At 63.1% G+C, this 19,685-nt stretch overlaps 3 protein-coding genes across 4 annotated transcripts; 1 reads left to right on the forward strand and 2 right to left on the reverse strand.

Annotated features, from left to right (window-relative positions):
* Window positions 1-957: 957 nt before the first annotated feature.
* HINT2 (histidine triad nucleotide binding protein 2) lies at window positions 958-2,632 on the reverse strand. The gene is made up of 5 exons (XM_032097426.1): window positions 2,529-2,632; window positions 1,547-1,705; window positions 1,356-1,460; window positions 1,205-1,277; window positions 958-1,101 (listed from the first exon to the last, which is right to left on the reverse strand). The coding sequence occupies exons 1-5, from the start codon at window positions 2,586-2,588 to the stop codon at window positions 1,010-1,012; spliced, it is 489 nt and encodes a 162-aa protein (XP_031953317.1). The 5' UTR covers window positions 2,589-2,632; the 3' UTR covers window positions 958-1,009.
* Window positions 2,633-2,814: 182 nt separating this feature from the next.
* Window positions 2,815-7,321, reverse strand: TAF1C (TATA-box binding protein associated factor, RNA polymerase I subunit C). Its single transcript, XM_032097144.1, has 14 exons — window positions 7,078-7,321; window positions 6,896-6,989; window positions 6,641-6,747; window positions 6,454-6,549; window positions 6,303-6,373; window positions 5,968-6,215; window positions 5,783-5,893; window positions 5,548-5,671; window positions 5,366-5,437; window positions 5,112-5,247; window positions 4,889-5,017; window positions 4,567-4,741; window positions 4,296-4,433; window positions 2,815-4,018 (listed from the first exon to the last, which is right to left on the reverse strand). The coding sequence occupies exons 1-14, from the start codon at window positions 7,207-7,209 to the stop codon at window positions 2,844-2,846; spliced, it is 2,808 nt and encodes a 935-aa protein (XP_031953035.1). The 5' UTR covers window positions 7,210-7,321; the 3' UTR covers window positions 2,815-2,843.
* Window positions 7,322-11,310: 3,989 nt separating this feature from the next.
* Window positions 11,311-19,395, forward strand: TMEM8B (transmembrane protein 8B). Of its 2 annotated transcripts, none has more exons than XM_032097142.1 (12): window positions 11,311-13,165; window positions 14,255-14,462; window positions 14,599-14,732; window positions 14,866-15,125; window positions 15,351-15,706; window positions 16,015-16,111; window positions 16,321-16,444; window positions 17,778-17,920; window positions 18,091-18,269; window positions 18,356-18,502; window positions 18,577-18,693; window positions 18,855-19,395. In XM_032097142.1, exons 1-12 carry the CDS (start codon window positions 12,825-12,827, stop codon window positions 19,155-19,157), a joined length of 2,409 nt encoding a protein of 802 aa, XP_031953033.1. In that variant the 5' UTR covers window positions 11,311-12,824; the 3' UTR covers window positions 19,158-19,395. The 2 variants fall into 2 exon arrangements, with proteins under 2 accessions (XP_031953033.1, XP_031953032.1); XM_032097141.1 differs by having other exon boundaries at window positions 11,313-13,165; window positions 18,889-19,395.
* The last annotated feature ends 290 nt before the right edge of the window (window positions 19,396-19,685 follow it).

A 19,685-nucleotide genomic window follows, 5' to 3' on the forward strand; every position in this document is an offset into this window, starting at 1 on the left:
TGCTCCCCTCACGGGGCCGGCGGCGACACGTGCAGGCAGGAGAGCGCGGTCAAGGCCTGTAAACAGCGCCGTGCGGGCACAGAGCCGGCGGTGCTTTGTGTGCACGGGGGTCTGGAGCGTGCAGTTTCCCTCGGTGGTTCACAGTTGTGGGGTTTGGAGTGAAGGGTGCAATGTGTTTTCCTCAGTGTGTGGCTGGGGGCTCTGGGGCGAGCGATAGAGTTTCCCTCGGAGGTGCATAGTTGGGGGGGGGGGGGTCTGGGGTGAGCAGTGCAGTTGAGTTTTGCATGGCAGTGCACATGGAAGCAATGTAGTGGCTGCAGTGGGGGGGAGTACACGGGTATGTGTACATGGAGGGGGCAGCAGGTCCACCCACCATTGCAGCCTGTCCTGCCCTGTGCTCTGCTCAGGGATATGAACCTCCTGTGAGCTCCCAGAGAGGCCCCTCTGGGGTGGACGAGAAGTACACATGCAGAAGTACACAAGCCTGCTCTGAGGGCTTTTAGATCAATCAAGTGCAATTAACTGGTTTTGAAAAGCAGGGAAACATCAGCATCCAGTACAGGGCTCTGGCAGCAACATGGGGGTGCTGGCCAGGAGGTGATGTGAGGCAGAACAGGGAGTGTGTGATGGCAGTGAGGCTGGGTGGGCAGCCCTGAACATGGTGTCCTACTGATACCCCAGGGATGTTCCCCCACTTGGGGACACCCTTGTGGCACCCAGCCTGCTCCCCCAGCCCAGCACCAAGATGAGTCTTTTGCCTGTGAGCTGTGGGCTTCTGCTTCTGCTTCAACTGTAGGGCTCCAGATCATCTCCAGCATGGGGCAGGTTGGTATGTGTGGAGCCCAGACCCTCTGCAAAAAGCAGGGTACCAACTCTCTACTGCTGTGACAATGGAGGCCAGTCCTGCCCAGGCCAGCCACCTCCACCCCCCAGAATGCCACCCTGATGCAGAGCCACTGAAGTCACCACCAAGGGGATGCTTTATTGGGGGGCAAGTGGGTAGTGGGGGTTAGCCAGGGGGCCAGCCCATCTGCCGCCCCCCCAACACATGGAGGTGCAAGTGGTAGACAGACTGTGCGCCGTGCTTCCCATCGTTGATCACTGTCAGGAGAGGTACAAGGGTCAGGCCACCCTCTGTGTCCCCAGCCCCCAGGAATACCAGTGAGGGTCCTGCCCCACAGCACAGCAGGGGATACCAACTCACCAAGGCGGTAGCCATCAGCCAGCCCCTCTGCCTGCGCCGTGCGTGCTGCCACCACCATCAAGTGCCCCAGCAGCTGAAAGAGGGGGGAGTGGCAGCGTCAGCACTGTATGACCCCCCACCAGCAGTGTCCCAGGGACCTCTCTGGACTCACCTCAGTGTCTTGGGGACCCACGTGGCTGATCCGGGGGATGGGGCGCTTGGGGATCACCAGGAAGTGCACAGGGGCTTGGGGAGCCACATCACGGAAGACCAGGCACTACCAGGGGGAGCAGGGTAAGCCCCACACCCGTGGGTTCTGCCCCCCTGCCCCAGTGGGGACATAGGTCCTGCTGTCCCAGCTACCTTGTCATCTTCATAGAGGATGGTGGCAGGGATGGTGCGGTCGATGATCTTGCTGAAGATGGTAGGCTGCCCGCCTGCCTTCTCGCCGGCCGCCGCTGCCCGCTGCGCCTTGCCCACCTCCCCGTCCTGCCCGCCGGGCACCGACACGCACCGCAGGGGCTGAGGGGCACAGGGGGCTTACAGCCTGTGCCCGGGGGGACAAGGACAAGGACACCGCCGCCGGGGTGGGCCAGGGCACGTGGGGAACACGTGGGGGTGATAGTGGGGTGCACGTGGGAATGGCAGGGGGATACGTGGGGGGAGGCACGTGGGGGTGACATGGAGTGCACGCTGGGTACGGGTGGGGGATGCATGTGGGGGTGATCGGAGTACTGCATGGGGTGATGGGTGATGTGATGGGAGATGCACGTGGAGAGTGGTGGGATTCATACTAGGGTCCTGGGGGTGCACATAGGGGGTGATGGTGGGGTGCACGTGGGGGTGACGCTTGGGTGTGACAGGGGGACACACATGGGGCAACAGGGAGGTGCACGCGGGAGTAACGCGCACAGGAGTAAGGGGGGCAGATGCCCAGGGGGCTGATGGGGGGCTGTACCCACAGGGGTGACAGAGGACTGTCCACAGCCTCGACAGTGGGCTGTGCCCACAGGGGTGACAAGGGACTGTGGTCACGGGGGAAACAGGACTGTCCACGGGGTTGACAGGGATCTCCGCCCTCGGGGGTGCCGAGGAGGGGGCTGTGCCCACGGGGGCGCGGGCTGGGGTGCGGGTGGATGCACACAGCTGCTCCGAGGCCCCGTGCCGTGGCGTGGGGGTGCGCGGGCCCGCGCTCATGCCCGTCGCCGACTTTGCCCGAAGGTGGAACCAGTGGCGAGCATGATGCGGACCCGTTCCGGTGTCCCTGTTACCCCCCACGCCCCTCATCCCGGTGCATCCCCCTCATCCCGGCTCCCCCCCCATCCCCGCGTCTCCCCGCACCCACCTGCCCCGGGCGCAGCGCGCCCCGAGCGAGCGCCCGCACGAACACCGCCGCCATGGCCATCGCTCCCGCCCCCGCCACTCACACCCCGTCCCTGCTCCACGCCTCCTTAAAGCGCCCGCGCCCGCCTTGTGGGCGACCCACGCTTCGGAGCATCCCGGCGGGGACCCTCCGACCGGGGAAGACGGTCACTCCCTCCTCGGGGGCAGTCTCGACCCCGGGCGTCCCGCCCAACCTCCCCTGCCCCAAGGGTGGGTGCCCTGACCAAGCAATTGAAGACCCCGGGAGCGAGGCTGTACCAAGCACGTTTATTTGCACTCAGAAGCCCATTCGTGGGCGCTTGCGGCGGGGCTGCGAGGCGGAGGACAACTGGCTCTGGGAAGAAGGGATGCACAGCTGGCTGGCCTGGCTGCCAGGGGGCTCTGGGGGCTCGGGTGGCCCCTCGGCCCACACGGACAGATAGTCCCGCAGCGTTTTCCGACGCTCCTTGGGGATGCCGCGGCAGCGCAGGCTCTGTGAGGACAGCAGGGCTTCATCGGGTGCCGGTGAGGTCGGGGGGCTGCGAACTGCGGGGCTGCCTGCTGGTGAGGAGCCCTCCTGGGAGAGAATGGGTGGGTGGCCGGGGGAGAGCAGCGGGGGGCCCGCATCACTCAGCTCGGACAGCTCAGACTGGTAGGTGAGGGAGGAGGTGAAGCTGGCCGAAAGGCTGCGGCGGCCCCGGGCTCGCTTCTGTCGCCGCCGCCGCTCCCGCAGTGCCCGCTGTCTCTGCGCCACACTGAAGCTCGTCCTCTCCTCCCACCACTGCTCCCAGTCCCCAGCCCAAGCCGCTGTCAGACGGGCGCTTAGGGGGTCTGGAGCCCCTGCCGGCTCCAGGGTCTGTGGCAGGGGAGGGGGCTGGACGGCCGAAAGCCCCCAGCGCTGGATGCGACCACCTTCCCGCATGGCTTGATGCAGCCGCTGGCGCATCTGCCTCTGCAGGTTGCTGGGGCCCGCCGGCCCCTGCAGATCTCTGCGGGTGAAGAGGCGCCTCTGGCTGAGGCTAGGGTGCCAGGTGTGCTGAGGGGGATCCCTGCAGGCCCTGGAAAGGGCCCTCAGCCAGCGGCGGTACCGCAGGGCTGCAGCTGGGCTGGGTACTGCCAGGGAGGGCTGGGGACTGGCACAGGGCTCCTGCAGTTCAGCTTCCTCCAGGGGTGCTGGTGTGCCCACATCCTCCTCCTCTTCCTCCTCATTGATAATCACCTCCAGGTTGGACAAGTAGAATGTTTGCTCTTCCTCCTCTTCTTCCTCACCGCCCAAGCCCTGTGGGCTGCTGGCTGGAGCCTCAAAGAGAGGGGAAGAGCCAGGGGCTGTTGTGGCCTCATCCCTCGATGGGGGTGCAGGGGGCTGTGCTGCCTTGTGGGTCAGCCTCTGGCAGAAGACATCCCCAGCCTCAGAGAGCTGGAAAACCACCATGGACTTGTGTGGCCCATCCTCCTGCAGAGTGGCAGTCAGCCCTGTGGGAACAAGCAAGGCATTGTCACCAGGGTTCCAGTCCTGGGGATACTACAGGGCCATGGCCAGAAGTGGGGGCTGCCTCCACCCCTCAGTGGGCACATTCACTGCTGGTTCCTGCCCTGAACATCGTTTTCTAAGTCATTCATCTCTTGCACAGGATTGTTTGGGGCTTTGCTTTTGCTTTTTCAGCCACCCTCCAGCCAGGCCACGACAGGGGCTACACACCAGGTTCTCCCACACCAGGACCTGCAGCCTGGGGAAGTGTGGGACACTCACCTGCTGCCGGGGCTTCGAGGCGCTGCTGGAGAAGGTGTTGGCGGTGTGGGAGCTGGGTGGGCAGGTGCTGCAGGCACCCCCCAATGCTGTGCAGCTTCTGTGGAGTCCCCGCCAGCTGACAGGCTGACTGGCTGCCCCCTGAGGAAACACCCAAAAAACTTACTGGTGAGCACAGATGCCAGAACAGCAGCTGATCCCAGCAGCAAAGAGGCTGGGACGTGGGCACAGAGGAGCCCTGGCCCTGCAGCACCCCTGAAGCTTGATCTCTTACCCCGGTATTGCAACAGCAACAGCTCCTGGGTGCGGGATGTGCCGAGCAGCACCTGGTGGCTCCTCCCGGGATTCCCTGGCATCAGGTGTGCAAATAGTGGAGGGGCCTTCATCATGTGTGCCCACTTCAGAACAGGCACAAGTGGCAACCGCTCGTCCAGCACATACACAGAGAACTAGGACAGGAGTCTCAACTCAGACGGGGCACACCCCAACACGCCGCGGCAGCTCCCCTCAGCTGGGAGATCTCCATGCCCCATAGGCACTGGGAGATGCAGCTGTGCAGGGTGTCTCCCCCAGCTCCCAGCTGTGGTGGGGCTCACCTGGGTGGTGACAAGATACTGTGAGGGGTGAGCCCTGCCCAGGTACATGGGCAGCACCACACGCTCGCCCTGCTGGCAGCCAGCTTCCTCGCCCACCTTGAACAAGTCGAAGTGGCATTTCTTGGGGGCCTGCAGCAGTAGAATGGGGCACGGTCAGCACTTTGGGCTGAGGAACCCTCTTCCCTGCCTGCCCCAAGCCCCAAACCCACCGTCCCAGGCTCACCCGGGCATCGAGGCACTGCAGGCCTGTGCGGTCAGCACAGCTGAGCACCCGTGGGTGTGCAGTGAAGTCACTCCAGCGCCAGGGTGAATGGTCCCGAAAAAACATGGTCTGGGGGTCATGGCGGAGCTGCTGCAGCCTGTGGGGAGACAGCAGTATTGGCATGGGGCAGGGCTACCCTGTCACTTTGGCCCCTCCACCCCTGGGACTCCACTGTCTGCATGAGTCCCTAGATGGCCATGAGTGCCCTATCTCACCCAGTCCCGACGCTCCAGAGGTAGACGGTCCCACTCTGGGTGCAGACAGACAGCTCCCCGGGAAGGTGAGGGCTGCAGGATGGGGGGCACAGCATCACCATGGGGCAACAGCACTCACCACAGGGAGCAGAGCTGCACCAGCAGAACTCCCTCCTCGCACAGCCCCTTCCTCCAACGCCTACCTGACAGTGAGGCAGGAGGCAGGCACGTCAGTGCAGATGACCTGTAGTGGGGCGGGAGCTGCCCCTGTCCTGCCCGGCACCCTCCAAACACCACAGTGATAGTCTGAGCGGACCCCAACAAAATCTGTCAGGGGAAAGGAGGTGGCATGTGAGCTGGCAGCATTCCAGGAGCCCCTGCTGCCCCTCCTCCCTACGTCCTGTCTGCCTCGAGATGTAGATCCCACAGCTGGCTCACCTTCCCCATCCACACGGGCTGCAGCCACTTGCCGGACACGCCCACTGAGCTCAAACTGCGCTGGGGAGCCCCGGGCACGGGGCAGCTCCTCTAGCACCACGTCCTGGAAATCTGGGATGCTGGCTAAGGGTGGTGCAACACAACCCGCACTTCCCTCCCCAGGGACACCCCATGGGGAAGGATACAGAGGTGGTTCATGGCCTGCCCTCCGGGGTGCACGAGGCGGCCCATGGGTGTCCCCCCATCTTCAGCGGGCAGCCAGGCCAGTGCTCCCCCTGTGAGGCTGTCGTCGAAGAGCAGGTTGGACCACTGCTGCATCAGCTCCTCGTGCAGGCAGTCTGCCAGCAGCCCCAGCGGCACCTCGAAGAGCCAGTCACGGCAGAGGTGGGAGAACCAGCGTAGGCGGGAGGCCAAGTGTTGCCGGGGGCAGCCGCTGCAGGGCATGGACAGCATTAGGTGGGGGGACAGAGCAGGACCCCCCCCAAGACCTCTGCAGGGCAGGGGACATGGGGACACTCACCGTCGGGCCTCCAGGCGGTCGATGTCCTCCACCAGGGCTGTCATCCGTATGGTGCTATTCCGGGCTGGTCTCTATAGGAGGAGGGGGCAGAGGTTGAGACTGGAAAGGGAAGGGTGGGGAACAGCACTGTTATCCCTGGACAGACAGCGACCTTCAGCTTGGAGTTGCCCAGGTAGAAGTTCTTGTGCAGCAGGTGCCCCAGGGAGCCAAAAGCATCTTCTGGGTGATCCACAAAGAAATGACCCAGCTGTGTGGGAAGGACGGGAAAGGGTCAGTGCATGCGAAGCTCCCACGCTGCCCCCCAGGTCCTCGACGGGATGCAACATCTCAAATCTCACCTGCCGGGCGAAATCCAGAGTGGCTCCAGACTTGCCTGCCCGGACCTTCTTGCACAGGCCGCTGCGGTACAGGATGTCCTGAGGTGCGGGCGAGGGGATCCAGCAGCCTGCGGGGAAGAGGGCAGAGGCCGCCTGGCACCATACGAGCACCGGGACACCACTCAGCACCGCGGGACAGCGGCAGGGATAGAGGTGGAAGGGATGTCCCCCCCAGGCCCCGTGCAGCGAGCTCCCTCCCGCTCCTGCGGCTCTCACCCGCCCTGGGCAGCAGCACCGGCACGGCCGCAGCGTCGGCGGCTTCCCACCTCTCGCCCGTCGCGCCACGGCGGGGCATGAACGCCGGCTGCGCCTGCGGGGAGCGAAGGGGGAGAGTCAGAGCGGCCCCCGAACGTCCTGCCGGCTCCCTCGGCCGGCATGGACCCCCGGCAGGACCTCACCTGGCGGCGGCCGGGGCCGCCCTCCAGCACCTGCCCGTGCTCGCCCCAGCCGGCGACCGGCGCGGGGCCACCCTCCTCCCGCGGCGGGCCGGCGCCGAAGTAGGACGGGAAGAGAGCGGCCGGGAACTCCATGGCCGCGGTACCGGGCACCGGGAGCGGCACGCGGCTGGGCCGGCGGTCCCGCTGCCCTGTGGGGATGGCGCGACCACCGGGAATGGCCACCGGGAATGGCGTAATGGTCGCGCTGCTGCGGCCGCGCACCAATCAGCGCTCGGGAACGCAGCGGGACAGAGCGCCACCGGTGGCACAGGCACGCGGGGCGCCACCGCCCCCTGGCGGCCGGAGGGTAAAATGCACGGCCCCGGGGGAACAGGCACGGGAATGGCACGGGACCGGGATGGGAACGGGACAGGGGCGGGCGGGGGGAGGCGGTGGGACCGGGATGGGAACGGGACAGGGACGGCCGGGGGGGAAGCGGTGGAACCGGGATGGGAACGGGACAGGGACGGGCGGGGGGAAGCGGTGGGACCGGGATGGGAACGGGACAGGGACGGGCGGGGGGAGGCGGTGGGACCGGGATGGGAACGGGACAGGGACGGGCGGGGGGAGGCGGTGGGACCGGGATGGGAACGGGACAGGGACGGGCGGGGGGAGGCGGTGGGACGGGGGGGGGAACGGGACAGGGACGGGTGGGGGGGAAGCGGTGGGACCGGGAAGGGAACGGGACAGGGACGGGTGGGGGGAACAGTGAGATAGGGCCGGACCAGGACTGGCACCGGGGAGCCATGAGGACAGGAGCCCACCGGGGAATGGGCAGGGGTAGGAGCACTGTTCCCCTCTGCTCGCCTGGAGCGCAGTGAAACCCCACCGTGAGTCCTGCTATGGGCATACCTGGTTTTCCATGGCCCCAGTTGTGTGGCCATGGGGCACCCCACATACCAGCAGGGTGTGGGGACACGGTACAGTCTCAAATATCTGGGCGTGTGAGGTTGAAGTGTGGCTCCTGGAAGGTTTAGTCCAGTTCCCCCATCCCACCCTGCCCTTCCTCATACCTGCTTGGCCTTGGTGACCCACTGCCACCCCGGCTCTGTGCTCTTTCCTCCCCACAGGGGGGTTGCTGGCTCCCCTTGAGGGACTCACCTGGCCCCAGACCCCCATGGGTACCCACACAGAGTTCAGGTTAGTCTCATGGGGCTCTGATGGGACCCTGGAGCTCTTGGAGAGTATCTGGAGGAGAGACAAGTTCCCTTGTCCATTTCCCAAGGAGAGCATGACCAGCTTTCTCCAGGAGGGACCACGGTCCTCATACATCCCTGTCCCAGTGCCCACTGGCCCCAGAGCTGTGCCGGTGAGGTCTGCATTGGGGAGGGGACCCCGATCCATGCCTGGAGAGGTTCTGTGCTCTGGGGAGAGTTGCTGGGCAGTCAGGCTGGGACATGGTGGGGTGGCTGCTCCTACTGCAGCTCCCAGGGTGGTGCCCCGTGGGGAGCACGGGATGAGAGAGGAGCATTCCCATGAGTAGTAACTTGCTGCCTCCATCATGGCCAAGGGGGATGGTGATGTCAGGGGAGCCTGGGGATGATGTCAGGGAGTGTGGGAAAGCATGATGAGATAGTTTCCAGTCAAGATGCCCTCATCCCCGCAGGTGGTGCCCAGAGCCCCTCTGTGGGACACCTCCTCTGTAAGACACATGCCACCGTTTTCTGTAAGAAGGTGGTAGCCACTGGTAGAAAACCACCTGACCCCCTTACACAGTCCCCATAGGTAGCCCCACCCCCTCCAGCCCCATAGGTAGCCCTCACTGCCTCCCGTCCTTTTCGCAGCTCCATGTCCCTCTCCACTAGCCCTATATTCCTGTCCCCAGGCCACTGTCCCTGTGCCCCAGACCCACATCACTGTCCCCAGTCATTGTTTCTGTCCCCAGCCCCACGTCCCTCTTCCCCAGCCTATGTCCCTGTCTGCAGCCCCATGTTCCTGTCCCTCAGCCCCGTATCTCTGTTCCCAGCTTACATCCTTGTCTCCAACACCATGGCCCTGTGACCCCATTACCGGCCCGTATCTCAGTTCCAACACCATGTTCCTGCCCCCAGACCGTGTTCCTCTCCCCACCGGTGTCCCTGTGCCCGGTGCCCCCGTTCCCGGCTCAGATCTCCGTTCCAGCCCCGTGTCCCGGTCCCCCGCGCCATGTCCCTGTCCCCAGCCCTGTGCCCGCCTTCCCGGCCCGTATATCGGGTTTCAGCCCGGTGTCCCTTTCCCGCAGCCTCCCATCTCCATTCCCGCCCGTGTCGCTGTCCCCCGGTGCCCCGGTCAGCGCCGGGTCCACGCCGCGGGGAAGGGTGGGGGGGTAATTGTCTCTTTGGGTGAGCGGGGCGTGGTGCGACCGCCGGTGATTGACGTGCGCGGAGGCCAATGGCGGCGCGGGAGGCGGTCTCGGTGGGCGGGGCGGGTGACGTCAGGGCCGCCGGTGCGCGGCGGGGCGGCCGGAGGCGCGCGCCCCACGGCAGCCGCGGCGGCGGCGGCGGCGGCGGCGGCGATGGCCCGGCGGGGCGGCGGGGGCGGCGGGCAGCCCCTCCCGCTGCCGCTCCCGCTGCTGCTCCTGCCGCTCCTGCTCCTGCCGCCGCCCGCCGCCGGTGAGCTCCGCCGGGAGACTGGGGCGGGGGGCGCGGGTGTGGGGCGGCGGGACGAGCGCGGGACGGGGCGCGGGAGCGCACGTCGAGGGTGCCGGCGACAGCGCGGAGGACGTGTGTGCGGTGGGTGGGAGAGATGCTGGAGCGGAGAGCGGGGGTCCTTGCGGCGGGACGCAAGGGATGAGCTTGGGATGGGTGTGAGGTACGGGGGCAATGGGATGTGGGGGGTGCGCTCAGTGGGGCGGGGGGCGGGTGAGGACGGAACACGGGGGCGTGTCCGCTGGTCAGGAGGTGTGGGGCGCGGGGCTCCGCGCGGCGGGGCTCAAGGGATGAACTTGGGATGGGTGTGAGGTACGCGAGCCATGGGATGTGGCGTGTGCGTGCAGTGGGGCGGGTGGGAATGGAGCACGGGCGTGTGTGCGGTGGGCAGGGGGCTGCAGGCAGGGGGGTCCGTGCAGTGGAGCACAGGACAGGGTGCCTGAGGGGCGGTGGGGATGAGCCTCTAGTGGGCGTGAGGTACACGAGCAATGGGATGTGGGGTGTGCACACAGTGGGGCGGGAGGCAGGTGGGAATGGAGCACGGGGGTGTGTGCGGTGGGCAGGAGGGCTGGAGGTGTGAGCCTCAGGGCTCTGTGAGGTGCCGTGGGGCAGAGGGATGAGCTTGGGATGGGTGTGAGGTACACGAATAATGGGATGTGGGGTGTGCATGCAGTGGGGAAGGGAGTGGGGAGATGCGGTGGGCAGAAGGGCTGCAGGTGTGGGGTGCAGGGGTCCGTGTGGTGGGGTGCAGGGGATGAGTTTGGAATGGGTACGTGTGTAGGTTGGGATGAACTACACGAGCAATGAGATGTGGGGTTTGCATGCAGTGGGGCAGGGTGTGGGTGAGAATGGAGCACAAGGGCGCAGCAATGGGGGGATGGCATCCTGGGATGTGGGGTGCACACGTGATGGGACACGGTGAGTGTGGCACAAGGGATGGGGCGAGCATGCAGTGGGGTTTGGGGCGCGTATGCAGCAGAGTACAGAGGTGTCCCCAGTTGGGTGTGGGGTGCCATGGGGCACGGGGTGCATGTACACTGGGACATGAGGTGGGTGCAATATGTGCAGAGATGCGTGTGCAGGGGGGTGTTTGCATAACGGGATACAGGGATGCCTGCGTAGAGGGTACTGGATGTGTGTGGAATGGGATGCGTGGATGTGCGTGCAGTGGGGCACGGTGATGAGCATGCTGTGGGGCACGGTGTACCCATGCACTGGGGCATGGAGACAGATGTGCAGTGGGGCACAGAGTTGCGCGTGCGAGGAGGACGCAGGCAGCGCACAGGCAGTGAACACCCTGGGAGGGAGGCGTGTGCGTGGGCAGTGAGTGGGCCCGGGGGGCTGCAGATGCAGGGCAGAAGGCTGTGTGCGTGCAGGGGGCAGCGGAGATGGACAGCCTGCAGAGACGGGGGTGTGTGTCCAGCGGGGCGTCAGGATATGCGAGGAGATACATCGACGGGAGTATGTGAGACCAGGAGCACGCTGGGGCACGGAGCTGGCTTAGTAACCGGGATGCGGAAGGATACTTGGGGGCTTGGAAGGGGCATTCCCTGGGAAGGGGGCAGCTGTCCGGGGGCTGCCGGTGCCGGAGTGCAGCTGTGGGGCGACAGCGGGAGCTGTGCGCGGTGCTGACCGCCAGCCGCGGAGCTGTCCGCGGTGCTGACCGCCGGCCACGACCTGAGACTGTGGCACCGGGACTGGCCTGAAGCAGAGGGGCTTTGGCTTTTCTCCTTCCATCCACTCCGCTTCCATGGATAGCAGTCCCGCTCCATCCTCCAGCACCTCTCCCGTGCTCTGGCTGCACTGCCACGGCACCTCAGACTGACCCTCTGTGTGTAGCTAGTTCCCTCCCCTTGCCCTGGGCGCGTGAGCATGAGGGGGCTGTGCTGGGGCTGGCTCCGGGTCCTTCCCCCAGCTCCCCTTCTGGAGTTGTGTTCAACACCCTCCCTGGGGTCCCCTGCCAGGTCACTGTCCCCACGTGGGGCTGTGGAGTGACCTGGTGGTTCCTGGTGGAAAAATTGGGATCGGATGCTCTTGCATTGAGGAGACAGGTGTTTCATGCTTGGCTTGTGCCGGCTGGCAGTGAAGGGGAGGGGGAGCTGCCTTTGTTCCAGACAAGGGAGCAGATGCATGTCAGTGTACAGCCTGCTGGGGCTGCACACACGCAGCACAAACACACGTGCACACAAGCACATGCGCACACTCCCGGCCAGGAACATGCGGTGCAAAGCAGACCCTCTTCTCAGCTATCCCACTCCACGCTGGACGAGTCCTCTTGGGCACAGACCTGCTCCCAGCCCACCCTCTGCTGGCCTCCCCCTTTCCAGCAGCTTGTGAAGAGGGGTATCTCATTCTTACTGTGTCTCTGGGGAATAATAGATGGGTCTCCCAAGCTGGCACTGGTGTAGTGTGGTAATGGTAGGTGAAGTTACGGCTGCTGTCTCAAGTCCTGCTCTCCATTGTGACAAAGAAGTGACCGCCTCTCTGTTGCTGGGGCTCCTGGAAATCCCTGAAAATCAAACTGCCAGGCAGCTGGTCAGGGGGAGGTGGCCCCCGTGTGTGCTGTGGGCTTGCAGGAAGTGTCTTTCAGATATGGGGCTGTGCACAGGCACACACCCCCATGGACGTGGGTTTGCACGCCTCCACTCTGCCATGCGTGCAGACAGCACCCACGTGTGCATATGTGCACACATATGTGCACCGTTCCTCCTCCACAAACCACAGGAGAGCTGGGAGGCTGTGCAGGAAAGTGCTCTGCTCCCTCCTTCTTCTCGTGGCACTTTAAGATGGGCTCAGTGCTGAACCTCCCCAGCAGGCAGGTGAGAGGGAATCTGTGTTCCTGTGGGACCTGACCTGCTAGAGCATGGCTGAAGCCACGAAGAATGTCCCTTTATTACAGGTAAAATGCAGGGAGCAGAGCATGAGCAGCCAGGGCGGTGGGCTCCTCGGGCTACAAACCATCAGTCCCACAGCTCTGTGAACTGAGCTCGAGGCAGTGCTGAACCAGGAATGATGCCGAGTCTGCCAGGGCTGGGAGACACAGCTGGGGATAGCTGACATCAGCCCTGGGGACTCACTGAAATGGCACTGTCCCAGCCCCTCCTGCCTCCAGCCTGCTGGACACTTGCAACATACTCAGAGCCTGGGTGGTGGGCCTGCTCTGGGAGGGGTGCTACACAACCCCCTCCCCAGTCCTTTACCCTGCTGAGAGCCCCTCGGGTCTCCTTTGCAGATGGGCTCTTTGTGACCGACTACTTCACCCGCACACCACGCAAGCTCAGCCCCTTCCGCTCCTTTGCCAGCATCGAGCTCTTCCACTTCCACATTCCCGAGGACACAGTCATCGCCGTCTGGAACCTCATCACCTTCAAGGAGCAAGGTGGCACCTTTGGGGATCAATGCCCAGACCGTAGCATCACCGTGTGAGTAAGCAGCCTGCCCTGCCTGTTTCCTTCCTGCCTGCCTCTGCTGCTCCTGCCTGGGTTTGCCCCACAGCTTGTCCGCTCTTGCCTGCTTCTTTGCTTCCACAACCACATGTACCTATAGAGTCAAAGAATCATAGAATCACAGAATGCTTTGGGTTGGAAAGGACATTAAAGATCATCTTGTTCCAACCTGCTGCCATGGGACATGTTCCATTAGAGCAGGTTGCCAACTGGGTACCACACAGCTGCTTGCTCATCCTCCCCCTGCTCCCCCGGTGGGGAGGAGAAACCATGGGAAAAAAAGTAAAACTCGTGGGTTGAGATAAAAACAGTTTACTAATCAAAATAAATATGCCAATAACACTAATGATAAAACAGTTACAACAACAATAATAGTAATAATAATAACAACAGTAACAAAAAGGAGAGAGAGAAATAAAACCCAAGAAAGATGAGTGATTCATCACACAGTTGCTCACCACATGCTGACTGATGCCCAGCCTGTTCCCCAGCAGTTGTTGGTGGCTCCCTGCCAACTATCCCAAGTTTATACACTGGGCAGGATGCTCTGTATGGAATGGAATATGTTCTATATGGTGTGGAATATCCCTTTGGCTAGTTTGTGCGAACTCTCCAAGCCATGCTCCCTTCTGGCATCTTGTGCACCTGCTCTCTGGCGGAGCATGGGACACTGAAAAGTGTTTTAGGCTAAGTGCTGCTGAGCAATAATGAAAAGTCAGTGTGTTATCAACATTGTTCTCATACTAAATCCAAAACACAGCACAGTACCAGCCCCTAAGAAGAAAACGAACCCTATCCCAGCCAAAACCCAGACAACATATACGCTCCTTCCTCATGATTCATCTTCCCGGGACCAGTGCAGGCTCCACTCTTTTGTGCATCTCATAGATGAACTGTTTTGCTTAAACACCCACTCAAGAAAGCTCACAGTCTCCAGAAAGGTCCCAGCTTACAGATGGCTTCCATGATGTCTTTAAGCACAGAGGAAAGACACCCACATATAGGACATACTGGCCCTGCCACGATGCCCAGCCTACACCCTGCTGACTGCTGTCTCTCCTGCAGGTATTTCCGCTCAGGGGCTCCCTCCGTCATTAACCCGCTGCACACGCACTTCCCCAGGGACACAGCTGTCCCTGGCTCCTTCGCACTGACCCTCACCTGGACCCTGCCCAACCGCACCACGGGAGTGTTCAATGTCACCAGCCCGCTGCCTGGGGACTGGTTCCTGGCTGCCCACCTGCCCAAAGATGAGGGCAAGATCTCTGTCAAGGTGAGGGGCCTGGAGGGACCGTGGGGACGCAGGGCTGGGGTCTGACTGCTCTGCGCTGGCAGTGCCCAGGGCAGGTGTCCCCAGTGGGGGCCATGCTCTGTGCCCCTTGCTCTGTGCTGACTCTCCTCTGGTGCAGGGGCTCTACGAGGAGTGCCAGTATCTCTTCCAGCCACAGCTCATCGTGCAGCGCCTGGTGAACATTGCTGTGCTGTACCCTGGTCATGTCACTGAGCAGAGCATGGCCCCCCACAACCGCTCCTGCCTCTACAAGTGAGTGCAAGAAGGTCTCCTAAGGTGGGGCATGCTCAGGGTGGGGAGATAACGGTGTCCCATCCCGCTGGGTTCCCTCCCCAGCCCTGTTAATCCACAGTGATGGGCACAACTTGGCACTGCTGTCCCGCAGGGTCTTTGTGCCCAGCTACACATCGCGAGTGCTCGTGGAGGTGCTGCGGTGCCGTGGGGCTGAGGGCTGCCCGCTCTGGCTGCGTGTGCGGGCCAAGGCTCCCCCCCTGCACAACTCCACAACACTGGACTGCCGGGAACACACTCCCTGCCAGCTGGCCCAGGACCTCCCCTTCTGGCAGCACTGGTACTACATACTGGTGGAGAAACACCCTGGGGTGCCGGGCACCGTCTCCTTCCAGGTCACCGTGCAGCTCACAGGTGAGGGTGCATGAGGAGGCGTTGGTGGAGGCATGGTCTTGACTCTGGTTTGGTGTGGGGGTTAAGGGATGCCCACAGGATCTGTCCCCAGCTGGGCACAGGGTTATACCAGCTCTGCTGGGATGGGTATGTTGGGAGGTGTTGGGGCTGGGTTGCAAATGGACATGGGAACTAAGAGGGGGCTGGAGCTGTGTGGTGCCCAGGCTGATGGCTCTATCCCTCCAGACTGTTCCCGACCCAGCCTGGCCCGGCCACCTTTCCTGCCCTCCAGCGCCTCCATGAACATGCCCCACTCCTTTGGCTCCGCGGGCGGGCTGGCGCTGGGGGACAGCCCTCCGCCCACCAGCCCCAATGACACGAAGCACCCGGTCCCCATCCCTGTCACCTCACATGCTGGAGAGCGGTGCTGGCCTGTCCGGCCCACGCTGCGCAACGAGCTGGACACCTTCTCTGTTCATTTCTACATCTTCTTCGGGCCCAACGTGTCAGTGCCACCCGACCGCCCCGCTGTCTTCGTCATCAACCTCCTGCCAGTGCTGGACAGTGGTGGGGTGCTCAACCTGGAGCTGCGCCTCAACGTGGTGAGGTGGCCACATACACCCTGAATGGGCCAGAGTATGGGACAGGGGGCAGGGTGGGAGATGGGTGATGTCAAGGTTGCAACAGGGCAGGGAACAGGATCTGGGGTCATAGGCAATGGTTGTGAAGTTTTGGGATGATGGAGAATGGATTAGGGTGCTCCAAGGGCAGGATGATAACCTGGGTTTGGAGTGTTCTTGGGTGACGGGCAGTGGGTTAGGGCACTGCTAGTTGGTGTGCTGCAATCCAAGTGCTGTCAGAGCAGGGGACATCCCTGGCACTGGTTTAAGGCCATCTCCTCTGCCATCAGAGCTCCCTGTGTGGTGAGAATGTGACAGTGTTCGGGTGTCTAAACCATGAAGTCCCACTGACGTCTGGTGACAACACCTCGGTCACCTGCGAGACAGGTAGACTGGGCTGTGCATGTCCATCCTGCCACGTCCATGGGGTCACACCCCCCTGTGTCTGGCAAGAGGCTGGGTGGGGGGAGGCTACAGAGACCATGGGAACTTGTGGCCCTGGAGCTTGGCACAGGGTACTCTGTCCCTGTTCCAGCTCTGCCCAGGCCAGGGGGCTGCACCTTCCCCTGCTCACTCAGAGCTCTCCTGGCCCACAGAGTCTCTGGCAGGCTTCCTGCTCTCCGTTAATGCCACAGCCAGCCTCAGCCGCCTGCGGATCCCCTACCCACAGACAGGCAGCTGGTACCTGAGCCTGCGCTCTCTCTGTGCCACGGAGCACGGGTAAGAGCCCCAGCATATCCCCTCCCTGTGCCCCCAGGGGGGATGTCCCCAGCGTGACCCGTGCTGGTGTGTGCCGTGGGTCTGTGGGTGTGCCTGTCCCCTGCGCTGCGTGTCTCCGTTCCTGTGTGTGCACGCGGCTTTGCGGGCTGTGTGTCACCGTGTGAGTGCTGCGTGGGCACGGATGGCTCCATCTCGCGTCTGCCTGACCATCTGTGGGTCCCCGCGGCTCTTCCCTCTGTCTCGCGGTTAGGAAGTGCCTGTCAGCTCGCGAACGCCGGGCATCTGTCAGTGCCTCTCCGCCTCCGCGGCAGGGCCCATCTGTACCTGTGCCCGGGAGGGGACCGGGCTGTCGCTGGGAGGACAGGGCTCTACTCTGCGTGTGAGGGGGCATCTCTGCTCAGGCTGTGGCTCTGCTCAGCATCCCCAGGGACTGGTCCTGTGCTGTGGCTCTGCTCCTGGCCTCTGTGTCCGCCTGGAGCCCTGTGGAGGAGAGGGGCTGGTGTGTGTGTGTTATGTGTCTGTACGTGCAAGGATGCATGAGTGCAGATGATGCTGCGTGCATGTTTGGTGCAAGTGTGGATGCAGCACTGCATGCAAGTTTGGGTGCACACACGCAGCTCTGCGTGCCTGTTCTGGTTTGCAGGAGCAGTCAGGGCTTAGTTCAGGCAGTCAGGGCTGTGTGTGTTCTTCATGCATGCGTGTGCAGATTTGACTGCGTGAGGACACAGTCAGTGGATAGCAGTGCAGCCGGCACTGTGTGCGTATTTGTGTGTGTTGGGGGGGGTGTGTGTGCCCAGCCAGCAGCTGGTACGTGCTGTTGGCCTGTGGGGCTGTCTGTGCTCCTGGTGTGCTGGAGCTGAGGAGGTGCTGGCAGTGCCCAGAGTCTTGTGTGTGGGCAGCGCGGGGCAGTGGGGATGGTGTGCCTGCCCTGACTCCTCTGCTGCGTTTCTAGTTCACGCTGAGTTGCCAGTCGCAGTCAGTCCTTCCCTGAAGGGTTCACACACGGGCATTGCAGGGCAGGGCACAGTGTTTGCACAGCAAAATCCAAACGAAACAGGAACCAGCTGAGTGTGCTGCTAAAGGCAGAGGGGGTTTAAGCGTGGCCACGTTCCTCCTGCTCACCCAGGCTGGCACAAACAATTGAAGCACACAGCATCCTTGGGGACCGGCTCTCAGCTACCATACACAGCACCAAAGCAGCTCATTTTCAGGCTTGCCCAGTCCCTGGGTCTCCCATCACCTGCCAAGTCTGGGTGTGACAGGTGGCTCTGGCAGAGGCAGGAGCTGCTCCAGGGCACAGGGTGAGGGCTGACCTCCTTCTCCCACCCCCCAGGTTTGAGCCTTGCACTAACGTGACAGCTGAGGTGTACCTGCGCGCCTACCTCTCCCCCTGCATCAACGACTGCGGCATCTATGGCCAGTGCAAGCTGCTGCGCACCAACAACTACCTGTATGCTGCCTGCGAGTGCAAAGCTGGTGAGAGCTGCCCCGGGCACCCACGGACCCCCAGCATCCTCCCCTTCTCCTTGCGGGTTGTATATCCCTTCATGCCAGGTCTCTGCAGGGTGCTGGAAAGGGGGTTCCCTGCTCCACCCCTCAGCCCCTGCGAGTGCTGCAGCGGTGACGGCAGCTCTCCCTGGTCACAGGCTGGAATGGCTGGGGCTGCACGGACAACGCTGAGGCTTTCTCCTATGGCTTCCAGCTCCTCTCCACGCTGCTGTTGTGCCTCAGCAATGTCATGTTTGTGCCTCCCGTGGCCATTGCTGTCCGCAGCCACTACCTCCTAGAAGCTGCCGTCTACATCTTCACCATGTTCTTCTCCACTGTGAGTCTGGGGTGGGGTGGCTGAGGGGCAGGCAAGGGGCTGGGCCTGTGCAGGGCAGCTCTCACACCCTTTCCCTGCTACCCCAGTTTTACCATGCCTGTGACCAGCCAGGCATTGTGGTGTTCTGCATCATGGAGTACGATGTGCTGCAGTTTTGTGACTTCTTGGGCTCTCTCATGTCTGTCTGGGTCACTGTCATCGCCATGGCCCGGCTCCAGCCCATAGTCAAGCAGGCAAGTGTGGGGAGGGGGCATGCAGGGCAGGCATGGAAGGGATTTATCCTGATGGGTGCCCCACTGCCCCACAGGTGCTGTACCTGCTGGGGGCCATGCTGCTCTCCATGGCTCTGCAGATGGACCGTCACGGGCTCTGGAATCTGCTGGGGCCCAGCCTTTTCGCTTTGGGGATCATGGCCGTCGCCTGGGTAAGATGGTGTCCCTTATGTCCCCAGCCTGGCTGCGCTCAGCATCCTGCTCCTGCCAGCACCTCCCTTCTGCTGCCTTCACCCTTCCCCATGACCCCCTCTCCCTGGCTCCTGAGGGATGTGTCACCATGGCACAGGGGTTGTGTCCATCCCTGCCGCAGCTCCCCCTTCCAGCCTGCCCTTTCCCCACCACAGACGGCTCGCACCATCCGTCGCCGCCACTGCTACCCACCGACCTGGAAGCGCTGGGCTTTCTACCTGTGCCCAGGAGCGCTGATTGCAGCGGCGGCCGTGCTGCTCTACGCCTTCGTGGAGACAGAGGAGAACTACTTCTACATCCACAGCATCTGGCACCTGCTCATCGCCGGCAGCGTCGGCTTCCTGCTGCCGCCCCGTGCCAAGCCCAGCAGGCGCCTGGGGCCGCTGCCCCGGCGCAAGGGATGCGGGTACCAGCTCTGCGTTAATGAGCAGGAGGAGCTGGGGCTTGTCGACCCTGCCGTGGCCTCCATCAACAGTATTTGTACCAGCTGATGCTGAGGCCAGCTCAGACTCCTCCGGCACGGACAGCAGCCCTGTGGGGCTTGGCACCCGCTCTCTTTGCTGGCCACCCATCTCTGGGAGTGCCAGGACTCCTCTGGGCAGGCACACAGCCATCTGTGCCACCCTGTTCTTCCAATTACAGCCTGATTGAACTTGTCTCCAGGAATTGCTGTTGTTCAGTCTGCGGCAGAGCTGTGGGGTCTCAAGGCTGAGCTGGGCCATCCTCCTCTCTTTGCCAGGCCATGGAGTTGCTGAGGGGATGTGGCTGTGTGTGGAGGGGAGGAATGGCAACAGTCTCTGGCTCTCAGTGAGAGCTCCTACCCTGTGGTGGCTGCTCTGGAGCTGATGCAGCTCCAACATGGAGCAAAGTGGCTGGCAAGAGATGGGGACCAGAGGCTGCAGTGTTTTGGCTCCTGGCATGACAGGTTGCAAGGCTGGGATGTCTTTGTTGG

This window comes from Corvus moneduloides, chromosome Z, assembly GCF_009650955.1.
Source record: "Corvus moneduloides isolate bCorMon1 chromosome Z, bCorMon1.pri, whole genome shotgun sequence".
Classification (NCBI taxonomy): Eukaryota; Metazoa; Chordata; class Aves; order Passeriformes; family Corvidae; genus Corvus; species Corvus moneduloides.